General features: G+C 40.5%; 1 protein-coding gene across 1 annotated transcript in view; it reads left to right on the top strand.

Annotated features, from left to right (window-relative positions):
• LOC104912652 (cohesin subunit SA-1-like) overlaps positions 1 to 23,076 on the top strand; it is a 58,524-nt gene that overhangs the window by 17,711 nt on the left and 17,737 nt on the right. Inside the window, exons 2-3 of the mRNA XM_010716721.2 lie at positions 12,803 to 12,936; positions 18,510 to 18,612. Of these exons, the coding sequence (XP_010715023.1) occupies positions 12,908 to 12,936; positions 18,510 to 18,612 (132 nt within the window). The 5' untranslated portion in view covers positions 12,803 to 12,907. The remainder of the gene's footprint in view (positions 1 to 12,802; positions 12,937 to 18,509; positions 18,613 to 23,076) is intronic.

The following is a 23,076-nucleotide window of genomic DNA, read 5'->3' on the forward strand; positions in this document are numbered from 1 at the left end:
GCCGACTGCGTGCTGCTGGGGTCCTACTGTGCAGGTGGTCCCACAGCCGCTCCTTGTGCTCGTGGGGCAGGGGATGAGCTGCCTCAGGGAGCCCATCCAGACACCAGCAACGTGGAAACAAGTTCAGAAACTGCTAGATGACTTCCTGGGTTGTGTACATGGGCAGAAAGCCAAATGGCAGTACAGGCACAGGAGGAGGGAACTGCAGCTGCAGGCCAGGTCAGCACTCACAGCAGAGACTGGGGATGTTTAGAGGGGCTGAAGGTGCTGCTCCTCACTGACTTCTGAAACATAACTGATAGTACTGTACAAATGCCATTTTTTTGCAGTTGTGTTCTTTGAAACAGATCTCTAGTGGGAGATCATCTGTTTCTTGTGTAGTTGTGGATTTGGGTATTTTTGGTAATAGTATTACACTGATTGAAGTTGAGGTTGTTCATATATCCTTTGGGGAGTTCAACTTATAGCCAAGGTAGTGTTTGCAGTCTCAAATTAACCATTTCCTAAGATACTTGAAAAGTTTTGATTTCAGGTAACACATTTGGGCAATAAGTAAAAACAATGACGAGGGTAGCAAGTGTTTTATGATACTGTAATCCACTATATTGTTGTCAAATTGTAGTGCTGATTAAAAACCAAACAAATGTGTAAGGACTAAATGTTGTTGGGTGTTGATTCAGCTGTTTTCCAAAAGAAATGAACAAGTCATACTTTATTACGATTGAGCCAGTAAAGTAGAATAGGTCTGTGGTGTGGCAGTGGAAGGTGATGGTAGGGAGGGCAGTAGGGATGGGCTGTTTGCCACCTTCTGCTTTTTCCAGTCTTCTCTCTTTCTTTTCAGTCTCACTGTGGCCAGAGCAGTGTATGGGCAGTTGTAAGGGCAGAAGCAGGAATATGAGGCCAGGAGTAGGAGGAAGGAGCAAGGATTGCTTTTCAACAGTGGCAACCCAACAGTTTGGTTCAAGTATTGCATGAAACCTCATCCCAAGGCTATTGAAAATGTGTAATCATGTTCCATATTTTAAGAACTTGATTTCTGCCAGTGCAAAGTGTTGATTTAACTTCTGCAAAAATCTTCCTCGACTCATTTAATTATTGAAGTGATTGTTGAATGCTTTATTAAATGATCTCATTGTGTATACTGTGCACTCTGGAAAAGCTTGCTTTATTTTAGCCTCTGGGATGAAGGCAGCGCTTAGAGATTAATGTTTTCATTTGGTAATTTTGTGGGGAGACGGAGGTAGGAGCAGGTGGAAGAGAAGAGGAAGGCTTATGTCATTCCTAAAGGAAGCATTCCCTTGTTTAACTCCCGGGGTTGCAGCTTTTGGTTTGAACTTACCTCATGGGAGCTGAGAACCTGTTTAAGGAAATGCTTCAAAACATTCCCACTCTTGCTGTTACAGCCTGACACCTTCAAATGTCAATTACTGTATGTATTTTGGTTCTGTGTAGCTGTGTAAAAGATACTGAAAATTCACTCCCTACCTGTGCAGAATACAGAAGGAAGTGTCTGCAAATCCTGCACTGTTTAAAACGATGTGCTCTGATCCCTTCTCTGGAAAAAAGGAAAGCCAAGAAGTTTTCCAGGGAAAAATAACCTCTTGTGTGGATCAGCTGCTGGAATTTCCTCTCTCCCTGGAGATCCTGTGCTTCTGGCAATGGCAGTTTTTCTTGTCCAGGGCTTCTGTTATATTTCACTCTGTTTTACCTAACAGTAGCTTAGAGAACTTGAGCTTTTCATTTTCAGTGTTTTGCATTTGATAGTAGAGGTATGAAGATTCCCTTCTAGGCAAGAGGGTTTTTTTCTCCCCTCATCCATTACCTTTTCTTCTTGCCTTAGTCTCTCATTCACTGGCAGGATGTGTATAAGCAGGTTTTGATATCAGTAGACCAGTTAGAGACCATCTTTATAGCTAAGCGAAGAAGTCTATGAGGAGCAAGTATTTTTCTGTTTGAGTTGTTGAAGCTTATGTGATGCATACTCGGAATGCTGACCTAAATTTTGCAGTTATTTTCTTCCCCTGAATGAACCTGTGACCTCTGCTGCCTCTGAAACCAACTAGATAGCGCTTGATCCTCAATGTCTTTATTTATTTACTTTTTAACAAATTTTGTTTGTGTCAGTATAGCCTCAGGATTCTGGGTTGCTCTTGTTCCCTGTTCTTGTTCTGGGTCCCCCAGAAGTGTTGGTCAGTGCAGCACAGCTTGTATCCATTCCTGATCTAATCTTTTAGCCTCTTTTCTGTAAGGCAACTGCAGCTGCTCTATTTGGAGGCTACTGGTAGTTAGTCCTGTATTGCCCATCTAGTTCACAGTCTCATTTTATAATCCTTAGAGATCAGAATAGGGATTTTTTTTCCCCATGTAAAGGTAAAGGCTTACTGTTTGCTTTGCCAAAAAAGACAAGAGAAAAAACAACCTTAGGAAAGGGCAAAGAGGAAGAAGGCGAGAAACACTGTATCTGTTCTTCTATGGTCAGTGGAATTGCTGAAGCCCTTTTTGATGGTGGTGTTGGTGCACTCCTTGCTGCAGTTAATGCAGTACTTTCCTGGTGTCCTTGCAGGCTGCCCACCCTGCTGCCCACCCAGACTGCTGAGCCTGGGCCCCGCCGTGCTGCGGTGGGTGGCACCGACAGCAGGACGGAGGAGTGGCACTGCTGGACTGACTCCTGTCTGCACCTTCATCTTCTTTCCAGAAGTCATCTCTGGAGTACCTGTCCTGTCAAATATGGTTTGAATTTGCCGACGTGAAAAAGAGAGATGAAAGGCAAATAGCCATCTTGTATACGAAGTCCTTGGGAAAAGATGCTGAATCTGCTTATTGTCCAGCATGGGTGTCTACTTCTCTGTTCTTGCCTTTCCTCCTTATGTTTCAGATAAAACCTGTCTGGTTTTAGAGACCAGTTTGGAACTGGGGTCTTTGCTGGTTCTGCACTCTTCAGTCATCATCCCTCTATCTGGACCACTAAAAAAGCAGTGAAATAGGTAGTATTTGGAAGCATAACTTCCCAATAAAATTTTCCTTTGAATGGATTTATTGCTGTGTGGGAGATATTTTTAAACAGAAAAGAATAAGCAGTTTCACCCCCTCCTGATTCTTCCTGGGGTTGCTGACTGACTGAGATTAATTTCATCACCAAATGATAGAAGCATTTCTTCAAGATAATTTAGTGAGCTAAAATCTTGTCTCCAGCTGCTCTTTGTCTTTTCCCTAGGGTTACCAGTGCTTTGGACTATTGCAGAACTATTTCCAATTTTATGTAGTATTTGTTAATAACTTCTCTCGTGTTTACTGTTACCATTGCATTGATTTCCTGTGCTTGGTGTGTCGGAGTGCTTGTTAGGGAATGCTGGTGGGTAGCTTATTTTTAGTCTTCAGTCCTTATAGATTCCTCTTTTCCCTCGGAGCATCTTCATATGTAAGAGTCCAAAGGCTCTTCAGTGCACGTAGGGTGTTACAGAGGCTCGCTGATAGCCTTGTGAAAAAGTAGATAAGATTCTGCGTCAAATGCCTTTAGCCTGAAATAAAATCACAGCCCTCAGTACAGGTGGGAAGCAGTTGCTGTGAGGGGGGGAGAACGTTGATGTTTCCCATAGGGCAGAGAAGCAAGTTATCTTAACCATGGAACTTTGGAGACGGAGGAAACTGCTGTGTAATAAAGCCACTTTCCTTGTTAAGTTCATTATTTAAAGTGGTCACGAATTTTTAATTTCCAGATGTGTTTTACTGTGAGTTTTGGATCAGGTGCAACAACTCAGAAGTGAACTGATTTTGTGCTCTGAATTGTTCTGCTGCTAAGTAACTATTTTTGAGTTCATGCTGCTGGTCCTGCTGTTTTTCACCCATGCATTTTTGGGGAGTCATCTTCAGGCTTGGAATCACGTTAGTCTGGAATATGCCTCTGTAAAGGACTCTGGATTCGGGATTGAATTGGGACTGCAGTCTGAATTATTTAATGTGGTCACTGGAAACGTGTTTGCAGGATTTTTTGCTGTTGGGGTTCTTTTGTGTTGTTTTTGGGTGTGTGGTGGTGCTTTGGGTTTCTTCTTTTAGCTCCAAAATGGTTATATGTGTCCATGGAAAAATAAGCTTCTGCCAACCAATTTGTGATGGTTGGATTGTTTTAGGATTGGGAGATGAAAGTATTTTAAGGTACACTTTTCCAGTAGAGGTTTTAACAGTACTCTGATAGAAGTGGGAGGCTGTGGCATTTGTAGAACCCAAGGGCACCCCCTGAGGCAGAGGCTGTCAGATAAAATCCCTTCTGTGCCCTCTGTAGCAGCGGCTTTAGGCAAAGTTCTGGGTTGATCAGTGAAAGCAGTGCTAAGTGCTCTGGCAGCATACATGCAGTTGTTGGTAAGCTGCCTGGGCATTATCACTTGTTTGCATTTCAGGTGGCTGTTGGCTTTGAGGCACAAGGGGTGTTGGTCTGGGTGTGCAGAGAAGCAATAGCAGAGCAGGTTCTGGGAGCAGTCTCACAGGAGAGTGGCCAACAGTATGTGCTGGTTGAATATCTGTTTTCAGACTGCAGAATAGATCTCATATGCATGTTTTAAGAAAGGCTGGTTGTATCTTTATAATCTCTTAAGTACCTCACGAGGATCACAGTGTATCAGTAGGTTTGCTCCAATGCTGTGAGGCTGAGTCAGTGTCAGGTTAGGACGGAGGTGTCTACCAGTATGCAGATTCGGGAGTTTGTTGTAAATTCTTGAGGCAAAAAACATGGCTTTACAGAATGAGAGACTGGTGATCTGACTTAATGCATCTGTGGTAGCACCGATGGCTTTGTTGGATTACTTCAACTGTACAGTACACAGAAGAAGTTGATCCTGAAGATAATTAACTTGCTCAGTAGCAAAGAGGATTTTTCTTCGTGTTTTTTGATGGGTTTTGTTCTACCTGTTGTTCTTGGTTTAAAGACCTTCCAGATTTCTTGCTTGTCCATCTCGAGGAGAGCATGAAGTTCTTGGGATGGTAGGTTTGTTTAGTCTGTTGGGAAGAAAACCTGAAAGATTCGTGGTGGAATCAAATCGGAGTTGCAGCGTTGTTCTGTTGATTACCAGGTGTAGGGGTTCCTGTAGCTGCTCTGTAGGTTTATGGGACACGGTAGGATTTAAGGCTGGGTAATTTTTCAGTGGAAGGTTGTGGTTTTGGATTGTTCTGGAGTTGTAGTGGTGCACATGGTAGGTGAGGGGTGTGTGGTTTGACATGGGGTTGGGTTTTCTCAGGAAAGGGTTGGGAGGTAGGGTTTGATTCTCTATTTGTTTTTTTTTCTTCCTTTTTTTTTTTTAATAGTTTATTGGCCAACTTTATCTTGCCTACATTTGCCACACGCTTTAGCTCTTGTTCAGTTTTCACAAACTTGTTTTAGGAGTTTCATGTATTTGTAATTTAGGTATTTTAAAGCTCTTTCTGCTTGCAGCTACATGAACTTAGTTATCATTTTAGTGAATATTTTCCCAGAGCCTTTGTGCACACCCCGCTCACGATGATGAGGACTAGCATGAGCCAATCCCAGAGCTTTGAATTTACATGAAACTCAAAAGTGCTTGTTTTCTTTGCTGATCTGCACAAATTGTTCTGCAGCTCCTCTTGTCTCTTCTCACTAGTGCCATCTGAGAAGAGACAGAGCAAAAAACAAATGCCCAAGGAATAAAACTCCAAATCCTTATGAGTTTTCTTCCTTCTTCCAGCGTTCAGCATGTCAGACTTTGCTTCTCGTTGTGAACATCGGTTTTATTGTTGGCAGTGTTCCAGATGCAGTGCCAGATGTCCTCTGCAGCAAAAAAATTACAGATGAGCAAACACTCTTCTAAGGTAGCATAAAAATCTATTTATGCTTCTTCTGGTGCGCCTGCAGACTGTCCACAAATACGGCCCACTGTGCTTTGTGCTGCACAAAGATAAAAACTCACAGCTTTTGTGTCCATCTAAACGTGTTTGACTACACGAGGGACTCCTGCTGTCCCCAACGCGTGGATTATTTAGCAGTAATAAGCACTTATTCAGCGAAGTGCTTGACTGAGGATTTAATCACTGGATTTGATTTTAATTATTGTCACACGTGGATTTCACTGAGGATAAAGTCACAGAAACATTAAAATAACTGAGGGGCAGCGGAGGTAAGGGAGGATATTGAGTTGATCTGGTTCTTGCCCTTTCCCTCCCGCAGGCAGTTACAGTTGTGTTGTGTTGTGTTATGTTAGCAGACCCAAAGCCTGGTCTGGTTTTCCTACTGTGTATCAGTCTTTTAGGAGTGGATCTCTTCAGTGGTCATCTCTTCAAGCTAACTATCAGAGTGCTTCACTAGATCTTACCAAGTTTTTCTCAACGTCGTACTTGACTTTTCTGAGAAAAAGCATTTATTCCCCCCTTGCCTTCCTGTTTGTGGCAGTTTGTATGTGCTGAGGAAGAAATCATTCTTCTTTAATCTTGTCTGATTCCAGCTTTACTGTCCCAATGCCTTTCTGTGCCCAGCTGATACTATGCCTCCTGCAGCCCTGGTTGGGTCCCTAAAACTGCCTATGTAAAAACCTGGAAACTTGAATGCCTTTTTAGTGTGCTGAACTGACTTACCGCAAAAGCAAACAAACAGGTATCCCTTTTTGCCCAGCAGTGTCTCGTTGAGTTAACTCAGCTATCTTCTAAAACCTAAACCCTAACACTAAAAGAGTATAGTGAACACGTAGGCAGTCCGTATCTTCATTCAATCTTTTTCCAAGTTCTCATTCCTCTTTCTTTTGTTTGGAAGATGACTCCAGTTTCATTTCTGTTTGCTAGGCAAATTCTCTCTTTGCTCTGTGGGCTTTTTTGTGACTCTCAGTTCCCTTGCATCTCCCTAAAAAATATCACTGAGTTTATCTTACCTCTCCATCTGAGTTATGGAAATATCAGTGCAGAGAAGCAGAAGACTTCTTACTGTCTTTTTATACTCACAATCTGAGGACAGTAGAACCTAATTTCTTTACAGCCCTTTTTAAATTATGTTTATTTTACATTCAAAGCAGGTAGATAGGAGAATAGTGGTTAAATAATCCTAGTGGGTAGATGACAAGGAGAAAATGCTTGATTTTAATTATGCACGCGTTGGCTGAAGGTTAGAATTTTTGTGCCACAACTCCAAGTCTTGTGGAGTCAGACCATAATCATTTGCCGTGTGAATGACGGCATGCCTGCAGCCCCGTGAGCTCAGTGGCAGTTGTGAATGCTCAGCGCTGCAGAAAATCAGGTCAAGTGTCGCGCTGGGTGTCCGCAGAGCCAGGAGCAGCTAACGAGTCTGTAGGAATACAAGGAAAGCAAGCTGGTTTTCATGTCTTTAGTCCATCAGGTTTACTTGGATTTTAAAATAATATGAATAACCTAGAAATTGAAAAAGACGGAAAAGATTTGTTCTTCAGAAAGCTATATCTTACAAGCAAACATTTGCAACAAGTTGTTTGATTAATTTCTTTAATATCAGCCATTGTAGGTATTATGAGATGATAAATGAATGTAACTGAAAGCTATTGAAACAAACACTGGAGGTGATCAAACAAAACTGAGTGATGCGTGTTGTGAACTAAGCTGTTAAAACCACAGTTAACAGATTGTGTCATCTTTCTATGGAATCTTGGTAGCACAGGCCTTTCATCATGCAGGAATTAGCTGCTCCCTTCTGGAAGTACCGGCAGAATATATAGAGAAATGAATTGCTTTTGGCAGTTCACACATTTTTAGAGACAGAAAACCGAGTACAGAAATGTAGTAGTATGACTTAAAGCTTGGAGGTCTTTGTCATGTAAGAATTTTATCCCCAGCTCTGCAAGAAGATTTGTGTAACCTTTCAGTGTGAGGTCTTGCATTCGTAATTGTGAAGTGTACAGAATATTGCACAGTGGAAAGTGAGACTTATTTTTCTGGCTGGCTGGGCAGGACATCTTTAAGCTAAAAGCATTTGGTGAGAGGAAGCAGCAACAGCTGTTCTGTGTGTTGTTTAGAGTCAGCTCTACAAGTTGGTGCAACTGTAGATAAACTGAGAAGAAAAGTGAAATCAAACACTACTTTAAAGGGACTGTGAGAGGTTACCAGTAGGTAGTCTTTTCCCCCACATTTTATATGGAACACATCTGGAAATATCCTTAAAGAATTGGAGGTATGAAGACTTAGTCCATGGTAAAGCTTTCATTTCGTGTTGTTCTTGGCTTCACACTTCTCAGCTTCCCTGGGTGCCTACTTTTTTTTTCTTTCCATTTTACTTATTAACTTCTTATTGAAGTTAATTGAGGAAGAGACGGATTGTCTTCAACCAGATGCCACAGACTTCAAAACCACTCCTTCACTGCCAAACAAAATTATGCCTGTGGCTCTGTCCTACTGGGGAGCTCAGCCCAAGACACCAACACATCCCAAGCTTGGGCAGAGCAGGAGGGTCATGGCAGTGCTTGCCAGCATAATGTGTATGTTAAAAGTGTGGTGCATTTTTTCTGTAAAAGAGCTTCAGTGAAATTATCTTAATGGTAAGCTAGCTAAGCTGTATTGGTTGCCCTTAAATTATAATGCTAATATTCAAAGTTAGGGCTGGAAGATGTCATTTAACATAGATTTCAGCTTAAATGGCTGTGGGGTAAACAAATTATTGCTTCAAGTTCCAAACCTGGATCAGAAATAAAGCTTATGCTTTTAGAAATAGGTAATCCACAGCAAATGTAAAAGCCCTCCACAGGATCAATAGCCATGAGTAATGAAGAACACATCACAGCGCTTGGTGAATCGGTTACATTGTTAGCTCCTCACAACCTTTTTTTTTTTCCCCTGAAGATTTAGAATTTGTATTTGAAATTGCTAATATTATTCTCACTTTGCAAATAGGACAGCTGAGCAGGAGGGATTTAAGCGGCTTGCTCAAGGCCATGCTCGGGGTTGGATAAAGCAGTAAAATGCTGGAATTTATCTGCCTGCCTGCAAGAGCCTCCTTCTCTCTCACCTTGGTTGATCAAAGCTTTTGGTGCTCCGTGGAAGTGCTGCATGCTGCTTTCTAACAGCACTGCCCTTTGCTGCTGATGTGCAGTACTTTTGTGGCTGTCAGGCACTGCTGTTGGGTGGCATTACTGAGGGGACAAGTCTTGTCTCTAAACTGAATATGGAGAGCTCGAGAGTCACTGGTGCTGCATCACAGCTTACTGTCATGTGTAGCTTCTCTGCACAAGCAGAAGTTTGGAGCTTTCGAGCTTCCTTTGAGCCTTAATGGAATGATGAAGTGTACAACTTTATTGATTTTAAACTTGAGAGAAAAGGTACGAGCATGGAAGGAGAAAGCAGAGTCATTTCAAGTGGAAAAGGCAGCTAGACGTTACCCATTCAGTAGCTGAAGATATCGTTCCATTAGAATGAGCCACTGTTTGAATATCTTTTCCAGCAAGTTGGAACTAAGTCACTTGGTCAACAACGAAAGGGTTTTGAAAATGGGAGTAAATCAGATACCTGTTATCTTTTATTTTGCTTATCTTCTAGGCGATGGAGTTAGTAATGATGTAACTCCTATGTTTTTGTGCGTGTGTTTTTGTTTTAGGTTTTGGCTTCAGCTCTATAACATGTAGTTACATGGTGTGTAGTAAGGTCAGTTGAACCTTGTGTTGCTTCAGGCAGCAACCAAACCTATCTACTTCCAAGGTTCAGCTGTTGGTTTATCTAGTTTGGCTGAAATGGTGTTTTACTTCAGCACCAGAGAGGCAAATTATCTAAAGACTCTGCAAAAAGTAGATAGTTTTTAACATTAGTAGGAACTAGAGGAAATGCTGATGAAATGTTGTAAAATTATATGACTTTTCTGAAAGCTGAGCTCCTTGTGAGATATATCTTGAAGAAAAATTGCCATAAAACTGATCATTTACAGGAAGAGGTGCTTTTTCAAATACAGTTTTATTTAACATTCATTATAAAAATGAACATTATATAAATGGCTATTGTGGTTTGTGCATTGGTTGTTATAGGTTGTTTAAAAAAAAAAAATGACAAAACAACTGGAAGTGAAAACATTTACTTGTTCTCCCAACATATGTTTAACTCAATGGTCTCTTACTGCCTGCTTCATGTTCTGTTAGTGGTCATTTTTAACTATCCCAGCATAAATTGATGTCACCTTTGAGCACAGGTATGCACGTTTAAAAGCTGCGACCATGCTAAGAGCATTAAAACTGGGCTTAAGAGAAAACATCACATTAAAAAAAAAAACAACACCCTCCTGCAATAGAAGCAGCTGGCTGCATTTTATAAGGATTTTAATCAATTGTGTCATGTTTATTATAGTGTAAATAACACCTTACTCTTCTCTTCCTCTCCTTCTCTATCAACATGTAAGGAAAAAAAATGACAAAAGTGGGAATCTCTCTCAAGCTTTCAAGAGTATATGTAAGTGCCTTTATGTGACCGAAGGAGACAGAAAAGGGAGGGGGCAGTTTCATTTTTTCATTTTATAAAAGCATCATCTTTGAGAAGCAGGTATTGCTTTTATTAAAACCAGTCCATAATGATCAGTGATTTCTCTACAGTTGTCAAACTGGCTTTAATTACAGGACTAAATTGAGAACTCTGTTCCAAGCACATAGGACTTTCTTTAGTCCCTGTAATAACTTATATTTCATTTCTAAACCAAGACAGAGCAACATGGGTGATAATTTAAGAGTGAATTTTGGAAACAAGGAGTGTTGTTTCCTTGAGCTTAGCAGTTTTACCATTGTGTGAAGTCGCAAGATTTTCACAAGGCCTGTAAGAGTTTCCTAGCTTCAACTGAGGAAGACATAACATTGAGAACAACAGCCAGCACAGCTGTGTTGGATACAGGTGAAGATACAGCTGGCTTGGGCCAGGTAAGGGGTAGTGGCATTCCATGCAGTGTAAGATGCCACTGCTGGTCAGTCCCATGAATTAATCAGGCTTGTGACTTTTCCATTTGGGCTTCTAGTTGTGCATTGTTCATTTTCCAGCTTGCCAGCACTGACAGTTCTTATATTTAGCTCTCCTTGGCTTAATCCTTCTTAACTGCCTTTAAATAAGCACAAGACAGTAGAAGGGCAACTTCATTGTCTTCTAGATGTCTGAGTCTGGACCTAACCACATACAGCTGGGTTTTTTCCAGCATTGTTTTGCAGTTTCCTCTCCAGCACATAGGCTTGGGGAAGATACCACAGGACCCCACAGTCACCTTTGTGTCAGGTTGTCCTCCACTCACACTGTGTCAAGGCTGTGTGTCCAACTTCCTTGCTGCTTCAGTCTCTTCTGACTTAAGAGCTCACCTTTTCTCCCTTGGACTTTCTATACCCTTAATACCATACTTTCTTTTTGACTAAATTATATCTGAGCAAGCATACTTTCTAGTTAATATATCTGAGCATGATAGCTAAGCTAAAAAAATCAATAATATTAAAAAAAAAACCAATCTAACTCTACGTAACAGATGTCCAGAATGCCTTATATGTCCGCAGAGAATGCTGCACATGAAATACACATCAGTTTTCTTGAGCTTCTTTTGAAATTTCTTTTGAGAAGTGAGATTGATGCCCTGTATCTTTCCAGATTTAGATAAAAACAAACTGTTGATCCATGATGGATAGATTTCCTTTAAACAATAGTTAGCATATGAAGGAATGTGTGTATAAGTACATGAGCTTGTGTGTGCACTAAAAATATTTATTGTTTAAAATAAAGGGAATGTATTACTAACTAAGACAGTTATTCCAGTGAAAAAAATGTATACCTCAGGGTGTACACAACATGGTGACACGGTGAGGAGATGCTGTAAGTAAAACTGTTGATAGCATAAAGTAGTAAGTGCTGGCAGAAATAGCTGTATGCATCTGTGAGTCTAATTAGAACTGTAATAACCAGAGGCAAAGAAGTCTGTTCACATTGTACAGTTACAACTCTGTTAAATAAATATTGATGTAGTAGGATGCAAATAGTACTTTACATGTTGTACTGTTTTGCTTACACTGGCGCAGTTCTATTTAGATAGTTTGATGCTTCTGCCTTGATTTAGCACATCTGCCACACTGCCCCATTATGTAATGGCAGTCAACTCCTTGGTCAGTCTTCTGCTACAGAGATATTACTAGTAGGCCTAGCAGTGCCATTTGTGCAGTCTAATTTATTGCTTAAACTTTGGTTTCATCATTAAATATTTCCTATTTGCATCTAGATACTTGTCCAGCTTCTGATTTATCTTCTCTGAAGTTCAGCCATGTTGATCTGTGAGCCTGTTGGTCCGATTTTAGAGGTGTAGTTCAATTAAGGGAATATCTCAGGGTTGTTGTCATGCCTAAATCAGAACTTGTGTGTTTTGGTGTGGGTCTCCTGCCTTTATTCAGAACTAAAACAGGCTGTTTCTTATGAAACCAAACTTTTATCTGTCAAGTTTATTCTATTGTTCTGTGAAGAGAGAGTAGATTCCTTCAAATCTACATCATAACATGCTTTCTGGTTGCTCATGTTCATATATTTATCTTGTTAATTAAAATTTTCTCAGTTCTGTTTGCATTTTTATATTAGTTACCAGTGAATGCATATGGGAGGTAATAGAAAACACTTTGTTTTGATTACACAATACAAAGCCCCAAAGCAGCAGCTGAAGCAAAATCCTAAGCAGAAATGGAACCACGGAATGCAAGAAAATGGTTTTGCTGTCCTGGGGACGCTGGCTCTGAGCTTCAAGTGGATGAATAGTGACCATGCTTCAAACACTGGGCAGAACTTCTGTTTACAGTGGTTTTCATTCAATGTATGACTGTTCTGGAATCACAACTAACGTTTTTTTTTCTCTTTTTTACAGACTGGATTTTGAATTCTTTTCATGACAGAGGTTTCCAAGTAGTTGTCTTGCTATAACTTTGAGAAGAAGTTCTATGTAGCTCTTACTTTTGAGAGTGCTGCGAAAATGATTACTTCAGATTTGCCAGTACTACAGTGAGTATGCAATTCTTTGTGTATTTGAATTTCTCAGCTTTCAAAATGCAGAAGTGAGCAGGGAGCAGACCCGTGTTCCAGACTTCGTGTGTTGTCATAGCCCGAAAAGCTATAAAACTTAAGGGTTTCCTTTAGAGGGTGGTTCCTTATATGGAGGTTTTACTTTGACGTGAAAAGCAAAAACAAGTATTTGCTACTTTTATGCTTCATAATGTTGTTAGATTTCAGAAATAGGAATGGGCTTTTGTCATAACTGAGCACTTTTGTGTATTCCAGGAGGGTACTTTTTCTTCCAGTGAGCTGTATTTATTGTGCAAAAAGCCTCTGGCTCCTCTAGTTGAAGCGGGCAAGCGGTGTTCACGTGTTCTGGTCCAGCCAGCCCCGCAGTGCTGTTTCCTCACAGTCCTTTTCCCGCCCTTTTTAAAACCCGCCCCCCAGCAGTGCTGCCGGCCGCGCTGATTGGCTGAGCCGCGCCTCACAGAGCTGACTGCAACCGGCTGCTGTGCCCGCGCCTCCTCGGTGCTGCAGCAGTCAGCGATCAGTGATAACTTGTTGGGAATGGAGAGGTGAACATGGAAGTTAGCGCTGCGTGTAAAACAGCCTTCCTTCTGTGATGTTCCTGACCTCAGATTAAAGTCCCTTTAATGAATCTGAATGTTTCGACAACTGTGAAATTATTTGACCTTAATAATAGTATGCCTAGCATTGTCGTTATCTCCTGTATTTTTAAAGCCATTTTCAGAGAAAAGCCAATTCCTGTGGTGAGCCGGCAGTGGGTGGCTGTGATGGGTGCCACCGAGGGGCAGCGTTCCAGGAGATGCTCTCAGTTAAAATTTTCCTATGCGTGCCATGTTCAAGTAACAGTGTGTTTGTGAAATGTGCTGAGGATGGAAAGCTTTTACATTTTGTCACTGTAATGATGGGAAAGGGATATTCCCATTCCCAGTTCACAAGTCTAGATGGCCTTAAAAAGTGAATGAAACAGCATAGAATTTAAGGTTATATAATGCATATTAATAGATTCCATTACTCAGCACACCAGCTGAGAAGTGTGAGGGACATTTGATATTGCAGTTCTGTTCAATCCAGAGATGATTGAGGTGACAGTAAACCACCCACACTGTGCAACTTAAAAATACCAAACCAACCTTTAAGGCCATCCTTTTAGATAAAGAGTCTGAAAGTCGATTTGTTATGTTAATATACTTAGTATCAGTTACTCCCTTTCAGAATTCTTCCCTTTGAGGGCATACAAAAAGGAGGAATCTTTAGTTTTTCTGGATTCACTGAAATGGCTTCAGAATGTCATGAAGGCAGAATGCTACGTATCCATCTTTCAGACGTAGCACAGTGCTCTGTCTGGTTTACGTGACCTAGGTGACTGCTGGAAGCCGTGCCTCGGTGGGATGAGTCATGTTTGCTGTGAGACATGCTCTCAGATTTTGAAGATCAACCATGAGAGCTGATTCATCCATGATTCATGAGCCTGTGCATTTAGCCATTTTTCTTTGTGAATGCTTTTCTTCATGAGGCTGAGGCTGGTGGTAGCAATTACTGGATTTATGTCTGCCAGAACCTTGAGCCACCTCAACAACACAGACAAGGGCTACAGAAGTGTTTTTATTTACTAGAACTGGTATATGAACATAGGTTTTTGGTGTGGTTGTTTCTTTAGTTTTGTTTTAAGGGCATGGTATGAATTACACAGCTAAGGCTTTGTGTAGTAGTAGAAGGAAGGTAAATTTGATTCACTTGACTTATTTTGCAGAGATTTGAAATTTACTGTGTCGATGGAAATATTTTCTTTAGAAGCATGACATAGCAAAGGACTGACGAGTAACCCATTAATTCTTCATTACCACATGGTTAGTTTCATTGGCCAGGATTTACAGCTTCAGAATAATATCCAGAGTTTTTAGGAGGCATTCTGGAGTTACTGCCAAGTTTTCTAGAATGCCTGTGCCACCACAGAAACCAGAAAGAAAGGCAGAGTATACTTAGGTTCCTCACAGAGGTTATGACTTCTCTTCCTTACTTTGTTCAGCCTGGTCTTGTAGGTCTCCTCATGTTCTGCCAAGTTCTCTCATGTCTCTGCCATGTTCAAGGTGTCTTGGAGGGGAAGAGCTTACCTTCCAGCACTGCTGCCTTTCCTCTCATGCAGGTCTGCTTAGGCCCACTTTCCATCCCAGCAGCTTCAGGAAAGGTAAATGGAAAATGATGAGCAAAACCTAGGTTTTTCTCTCAAGTGACGAGTCACACACACGTGAAATGTAAGGATAGGATAATTCTGGTCTGTTAAGTTGCAGGTGACTGCCATAGGAAAAATCGCTTCCTAGCAGCTCTGAAAGATGTGTAGGGAACGAGAGAGATGGATGCTGGCCAGATGCTCCTCTTAGTAAATGTTAAAAACCTGACAGAACTGCAAGCAGTTCTGAGATGCTTTGTTCCTCCCCTGAGTTCATAACTAAGAAGGAAGGAACATGGGTGTGTGTATTCAGAGCAGCTATAAGGCTTCGGCAGAAGCAAGAAGCACTTCCTCCCACACACTGAAGGAGCCCTAGGGCTCAGTGCAAGGGCCTTTTTGTCCAGGAGCTGCATGGTTACAACAGAACTCCCTGCTTCTGGAAATACTGCAGGTGTTTGTTTTCATGTTAAGTCAGCCAAGGACTGTAGGTTGTCCTTATCCTGTCACCCCTCTCCATAAACGTGATCTGCTTATTAATTTGTTCCCCTGTTACAAGCTTACGCTCCTTTGTGGGAAGAAATATTTTCTCTTCCCCACTTACTGTTAGGGGGAGATTGATCGTTTTAAAATTTTGAACATTTCTATTTGAGAACCTCGTCTAGACCACCTTACCATTAGTGGAGGAAAGAAAACTCAAAAATTGTCTAACCTATTTTGGACAGTGACTTTAGCATGAGGTATATTGCTGATTTTCAGTGTGTGTGTTGTGTACGTCTAAAAGTAAGACAAAATGAATCTTACCTCACTGATTTCTTGGGCCTCTCCAAAAAAGCTTCCAGCAAATGAGAAGTGTTTCAACAGGAGAATCAGAAGCGTGCTTATCAGGTTTGTGGCAGAGCTCTGCTGAAAAGTGAAAAGGTTAGTAATTATTCAAATGTTCATTTCATACATAGAGCTCTGAAGCAACTGCTAAACACACACATCTCAGTAGATGGAGTTAGACCCAGACACTGGTGTAGCAAAATGAAGATGTCCATGGACTGGGTGCATGCAAAATACTAGCATGGTTTGATTTATTTCCTTCCATAACTCAGCATTTCGGGGAAGTGGTAGAGCCATTTGTCATGGCAGACTGCTGAATCTGGTTTAAATGGAAAAAAATATTTGTCTTGATGACTTTAGGTGCGTGGTTTTGTAAGCTAACGAAGTTACAGTATTTCCACAGAAATGTGTTTGGACTACCCCATGCCTGACACTTTTTTGTTAGGGTTCTGTGTGGATGAGAGCAGCTGTTTTTTCTACATAGAGTAAGAGTGAATGGCTTTAATTTATCTGCAGCAACAGAATGCAGCAGATCCTCACTTATGCATGTTCCTCACTTCTGCATTCAGAAGTTATTTAAAAAAAAAAGCTGTCATTGTGAGGCAAATGCATGTTTTGCACATTGAGTTGTAGCATGTGCGGGGCCTGGATACATCCGTCCACATAGGCATTGTTTTCATCTGGATTTGCTGGATTGGTTTTCATCATTGTGAAGCTGTTTAACCAAGTCATTTTGAGCTGTTGTTGGGTTTCACTGATTTTTTTTTTCCTTCATTTGGTTTCACTTATTTTTCAAATTCATATCTCGATGTTGAGTTTTTCAAATTTCCTGCTTAAGGAGCAGAAAAGTTAATTCTCTAATTTCATCACATCTAAACTTCAGTTTAAGTTGTAGAAACCATAAAAATGCCATAAAAATATGCAGTCTGAAAACTTGAATGTGCTTGAATCCAGTTGGTATTGAATGTGGACACATGCATTTCTGGGATAGGTAGAACTACTGCGAGGTAGTCCATCAGCATTACTGTCAGGAAAGCAGATTGCTGTGTTTTCTTCTGTGTTCCAACTTTTGTAAATGTACACTGCATGGTGTTCCTGTGCTTGTTAACTGGAAAAGGTCAGAAAATATTTCTTCAAAATACTAGAATTTCAGCATAGTTCCACAAAATCATCTGTGTTAGAGGAGGAACATGCTAATTTAGGGGAATACACTAATTTCAGAAACAACAACAAGTGTCAGAAGATTCCTGATTCTGATATAGTGATATTTGCATCTTTCTGCATTACTAAATAGCTTTCTTGGTGATGCAGCAAATTTCTGAGGTATTCATGATCAAACAAACAAATGAATAAAAATCACTGACAGCATGGAAGATTTGTGTAGGTCTTAGCTTTTCAGTTTCCACCAACCAGATCACTAATGCCTTTTATATTGGAAGGTTTATAATTTAATGGAATAGACCTGATTTTTTTCCCCTTCCCTCTGTACAAGTTTTACTGCAATTTAACTGCCTTCACTTCAAGAAAATTATAAGGAATTATAATTATAAGGAATTAACTGCCTTTAAGGAAGTCTGTGACTAGAACTAGACTTGACCCAGCTTTGAATAACCTAGGACATTACTACAGGTGTTCTTTCATTTGTGGAGATGTCATGCACTGCTGGTCTTGCAAAGAACAACGCACATCATTCACAGATGGTTTTGGTTGTGGGTTTGTCTTGAGCAAAATGTAATGTCTTGGAACATGACTTAAAAGCTGAATTTTTTCAAGCAGCCAGGTCTGTTTTGAAGGCAGGTACAAGTGGGCTTGGCTTGTAGGGGGAAAGAAGAGGAATTGGAGGTAATGAATGTTTTTCCCTATTGAGTATGGCCTTAGTCTGAACCAGGAATTGCTACAATTATTATGGGCTTCTCTGCTAATAATCTGAGCTTTGTGAGGCGTCTTTTGTTTGTGTTTTTTTTTTTTGTTATTATTACACAAGTGGAAGCATTTTCCTAGCTACAAGGATCTTCAATGATTTAAGACTGAAGTGAGTCCTCTGGTTTGTGCCTCGTGGTCACTGTTAATCCTTTTTTATTAACAGCTGCACAATGGCGTTGTCTTCAAGTGTGACTAAAAACAGGATTTAATCCTAGTGGGAACTTGTGCAACTATCCTAATGATGTGGTAGCCAGATCAGATGCCCGATTGGTTTCTCTCTGACCTTAAAAGCAGCTCAAAAATACTTGCAAAAGAAAGCTGATACTAGTGAATATACTATGTAGAATGGGTATGTTGACAATATGCTGCTTAATATAGTGAGCTTTTGAAGTGCAACTTGATTTCAAAAGAAGCTATTAATTTAAATAAGTTTCAGTCTATAAAATGACATTCCAGCTCATAAAAAGGTAAGGACTTTTGCCAGGGGTGGCATTGCTTGGTTCCTTAGTTTGCAGAATAAATGTGGCAAGCATTTTAATGCTTTTTTTTTTTCCTGATTTAGGACTAAAAATTTAATCAGTCAGTTATAGATTACTTGTTGATTTCAAATCATTTTCATTTATCTAGTATTTTTCCCCCCTAGGGATTCTACAAATGAAACTACTGCACATTCAGATGCTGGCAGTGAGCTTGAAGAAACAGAAGTCAAAGGAAAAAGAAAAAGGGGCCGTCCTGGCAGGCCTCCAGTATGTGTAATTTAGTTTTATTTTGTTATGCATCTATCTAAAATTGACTGCAAACTGTTTTTCATCTAATCGTCTTGTGGTCACATAAATAGGCTTTTAATGAGCCCTATGTCAAACTATGAAGACTTGTAGTATGAAGTATTTATCAGGTTGAAATACAAGTGTTTGAAGTAATTAAAAAGGGACATAAAAATGAGTTCATATAGCTTTTTAAAATTTACTAGCTCTGTACTGTTTTGTTGTTGTCATATTACAACATTCTTCCAGACCTGAGCAGAATCTCACAACACAACCACTTTGTCCAGAAAGTTGTAATGATTTTTTTTTCAAGTGACAAATGACAGCTGAGCCATCTTCTTAGGAACTGATCATCTCTTGGTGTGAATGGAATAGCTTCAGCATAGTACTAACAGTGTCTCAGAAGATCAATTAATGCATCTTAAAAAATCATATAATTGGCATACCTGATGTTCTACTTATCAGTAGGGAGCTTTGACTTATCTAACATCAACCAGAGTTAACCTATGATTTTGCTGTCTGCTGTGTAAGATTTGCTAACAGACTGCTTTTCTTAGCTGTGTTTGCCCATTTCTGGCCTATAAATGGGAAGATGCAGAAACAGTTCTCTATCACACAGTGTCAAGGCAGGTTGGTCTTGTATTTTCATTCCTTTTACAAATTACTACCCAGCTTATTAGGAATGACTGAAGTTCTGTTGTGTCTTGTGCTCTTTTTCTTTTTTAAGTTCAAGGCCACGTGACGCAGTTCTCATCACCTAAAATACACAGTGTGGAATGAGATTTTTGGTGGGAAGTTCTGTGTTTGTTCTTAATTGTTTTGATTCTCTTCTTAGTGTTTGTCTCCAGGTTTGCCCCTCTATTAATGCCTAAATATATAGTGCTGAGAGACTGAGATTTTTTGCATTTGTTTTCCTTTTTATCCTAAGAACATCCACCCTAAATCTAATTCCTAAGCATAGCTGTAGGGAGGCTGTAGGAATGGACAGAAGCATGTGTTTCTCTCTAGCATGCAGCCAAAGCATACTGGCTTTCAGTTTGCATCCCAGTTTCTGGAGTTCATGAGCCAAGATTTTAGGTCCTGGGCTTTTCTTGGCAAGTCTTTCTCCTTCCTGAAGGTTTTTGGGTAGTCTTTTCTGTGAGGCTATATATTTTTCATCAGATAGATAAGCTTACCTTATCTTAACAAGAAAGATGTAAAGAAAGAAATCATCTGTTTACACAGCCTGTAAGAAAAAAGTAAAATGAGAAATTCTTAACATTTCATTAGTGAATGTATCCGTTTTTAGATTCCAATTGGGAAAAAAAAAAAAAAAAAAAAAGCTTGATGCAACCTGATTGCTAACCCAGAAGGCTGTCAGTCTGTGAATTGAAGGTAAAACAACGCTGCTATTATTATATTCCCCCTTCATATTGAGTGGAAAAGAGAGGTGAATGTTATAAAACGTATTCCTCATCCCTCTATTTGAGCATATTAGTAACTCCTGTGAGAACATTTACTGAAGCACTCCTGCTTCAAGTTTCTACAGGAGCATTTGCTTATGTATAGAGCAACCTCAGGTTTTTTAAGCATGCAGAGTATTGAAAAAACTCTTCAGCTCTCTTGATGCTGAGGACCAAGATGCTGTGAAAGGATCACCTTTATGTTTTTTAGAAATTAAAGCAAATCTAGTGTTCAAAACCAAGGAAGACAATAGAAAATAAGTACTTTTTGTAATTCTAGTTTTCCAAAATGTGGAATTCTTTGCATAATTCTGATTTCTTGACTCCTTTCTACCTCTAACCCAAAATCACAAGGAAAATATACTGGGTGTGGAAGGGGTTCAGAGAAGAGTGCAGTGATGGGCAGTCATGGAGTCACTGGAGTGGGAGGGACTTTGTGAGGTTCTGTTCTGATCTGCTCAAAGCACAGTCAGCTTTGGGATCAGAGCATGTTACGCCATGTTACTCAGAGCTTTTTGAGGGCTGGATAGTATACAGCCTCTCTAAGCAATTTGTTTCATTGCTTGACTTTTCTGCTGCAAAAAGCTTTTTCTTTTACTTGATGAGAACCTTTCTTGCTTCAGTTCTTGACTGCTGTCACTTGTCTTCCCACCATATGCTGTTGCAATAAAAGCCCCACTGGGGTAGTGCTCCCAGCCCCTGACTGTACTGGTCACAGTATTCCAGATACAGGCTAACAAGTGCTGAGTGGAAGAGGATAATCCACTTCCTTGATGTGCTGGCTGTGTTACATTAGTGCAGGCTAGGCTGCTGATGATCTGTACTGCCAGGATACACTGCTGCCTACCATGACTCTGATATTATTTTCCACAGAATTGTTCCCCAACTAGCCCACAGCCGGTAGGTGCAGGGATTTGTTACTCTGCCATGGGACAGGTCTTTGTCCATTTTGAAATGTGAGTGTCCTGTTAGCCTAGTCCTCCAGACTGCCCACAGCAGTCTTGCCCTCAATATCAGTGAGTGTCTCGGTGCCTATTTCATGTCGTCTGGACACCTGACAGAAACCCATTTTCTCCCCTCTTTGGCTATCTGATAAAGATGTGGAATAAGACACACTGCAGTGTAATCTTCCTTCATACCCTTACTGCCAGTAGAGACTGAAATGTTAGCCACTGTCCTCTGAGTTCAGCCATTTCTCCACCCATCTAATTCTGTTGTCTGTCCATCTGGATCACAACTACCCAATTTGCACAGAAGAATATTGTGAGAAATTGTTGAAAGCTTGGCTAAAATTGATAAAAACATTTACTGTTTTCCCCTCACCACAAATTTTCTGAGTTTTTGTGATGACTTCAGACAAAATGTTTGTGTTTGGATCCACAATGACACCTTGCCTGCACAGTTCGTGCTGCAGCAATGGAAAGGAATAAATAAGGATCTTCTACAGAAAATGACTGAAAAGGAAAAAGCCACCCAGTCTCTGATATCCTTAAGGAGAAATGCAAACTCCTCTGAAAGACTAGTTCTAGGCATTTAAATTTATAACTTTATTTGATATGAAAATCATGGGCTTAGTAATTGAGGCATTGGTTTTGCAAACACTGGATGTTCATTTTCCTCCTCCTCCACATTGCGGACTCATCCCTGTTGTGATCCTGTCTGGATTGCACAGCTGAATTGTCTGACACAGGAGGTGTGGCTCCCCAGCTCCTCCATCTGCTCACATCGCTTGTAGCTCCTCCATAGCTACTACCTATCTTCAGTCTTAAATGTATAACAGATTACAATATTTAGAGCTATTCTGCTCAACTGATATTTAGATGTTTTGTTTTTCATTTCTCTTACAGACTTAAAGAAAAGCTTTATGCCCAAAGATACTTATTGTTTCAGTATTTCTTTCCTCTAACTAAAATATTATGGTCTAATAAGAATTAATCTCCTCAGAAATGCTGACTTACTTACATCCTTTAGGTCATTGCAGTTATGGTGGCACGTCTGCCGTAAGCATATTTGGAAAGAGTTTACTCTTCTGTGCTGTTCTGTTACAGAGCTGCACACAATGTACTCAATCAAAAAAACCCATACACGTATTTACTTTAATAAGATTTTAGCTGTGGGGTTGTAGAATTGATTTCACATTTTATCAGAAAGACGGACTGATGTTTTATTTCCAGCCTTCTTTTTCCAGAAAGACGTTTTCTCATTGCAGTTGAGACACTTCTGTAAGTGATAGAGCTCATTTAAATAATTTACCATTGGTAACCACAGATTTTTCTGATTCCTAGAAAACTTTAATATTTGGGGGAAGCTTTCCTTCCTGAAGGGGCTACTTTCCATGTTGCTCCCCCAGTTCTTTAGAGACAGTTCTAAAGAGGATGTTACTGGGTAGAGTACACAGTTGACTGATGAAGAGATTAATCATATTGATCCTGGTGAGTAAATCTCAGAATGTAATCTGACTGCACTGAACTCATGCAGTGCATCTGGCAGGAGCTGCACCATGCTCTGTACTAGCACTGGTGTGGCTGAGGCAGGCCTCCCCTGGTCCATGTGCACTTCTGAACAGCCGGGCTGTAGAGCAGATGCTTGAGGATCAGTTGAGTGGGTTGGGTGAATCTGTCCAGTCAGTGGCTATATCTTGGTGTATGTGTTTACATAAAGCTATGTGTGAGCATACCCAGCTCGGTGTCTGTTTAGTAAATCGTGTGCTGTGTGTGTAAGGAGTGATGTGTGACAGTTCTCTGGTTGGTGCTGCTGAGTAATGTTAGCTAAAGAATGCCTTTTCTGTACGCTGCATTATTGAAATTGGATGCTCTGTTCTAGGTAGGGGATTTGAAACCCCCGGTGTAGCTCTCCCATTAGTGAGCTCAGGCTCAGATCAGTTATTCATTTATCCGTTGTTTTTGCCTCCTCTCTTGGATCAGAGATGTCTTACAGAGTTGTTTAATTTCAGTTTCCATGCTTTATATTAACCTACCTGGCCTTACCTCCCCAGGATCCCAGA

This window comes from Meleagris gallopavo, chromosome 11, assembly GCF_000146605.3.
Source record: "Meleagris gallopavo isolate NT-WF06-2002-E0010 breed Aviagen turkey brand Nicholas breeding stock chromosome 11, Turkey_5.1, whole genome shotgun sequence".
Taxonomy (NCBI): Eukaryota; Metazoa; Chordata; class Aves; order Galliformes; family Phasianidae; genus Meleagris; species Meleagris gallopavo.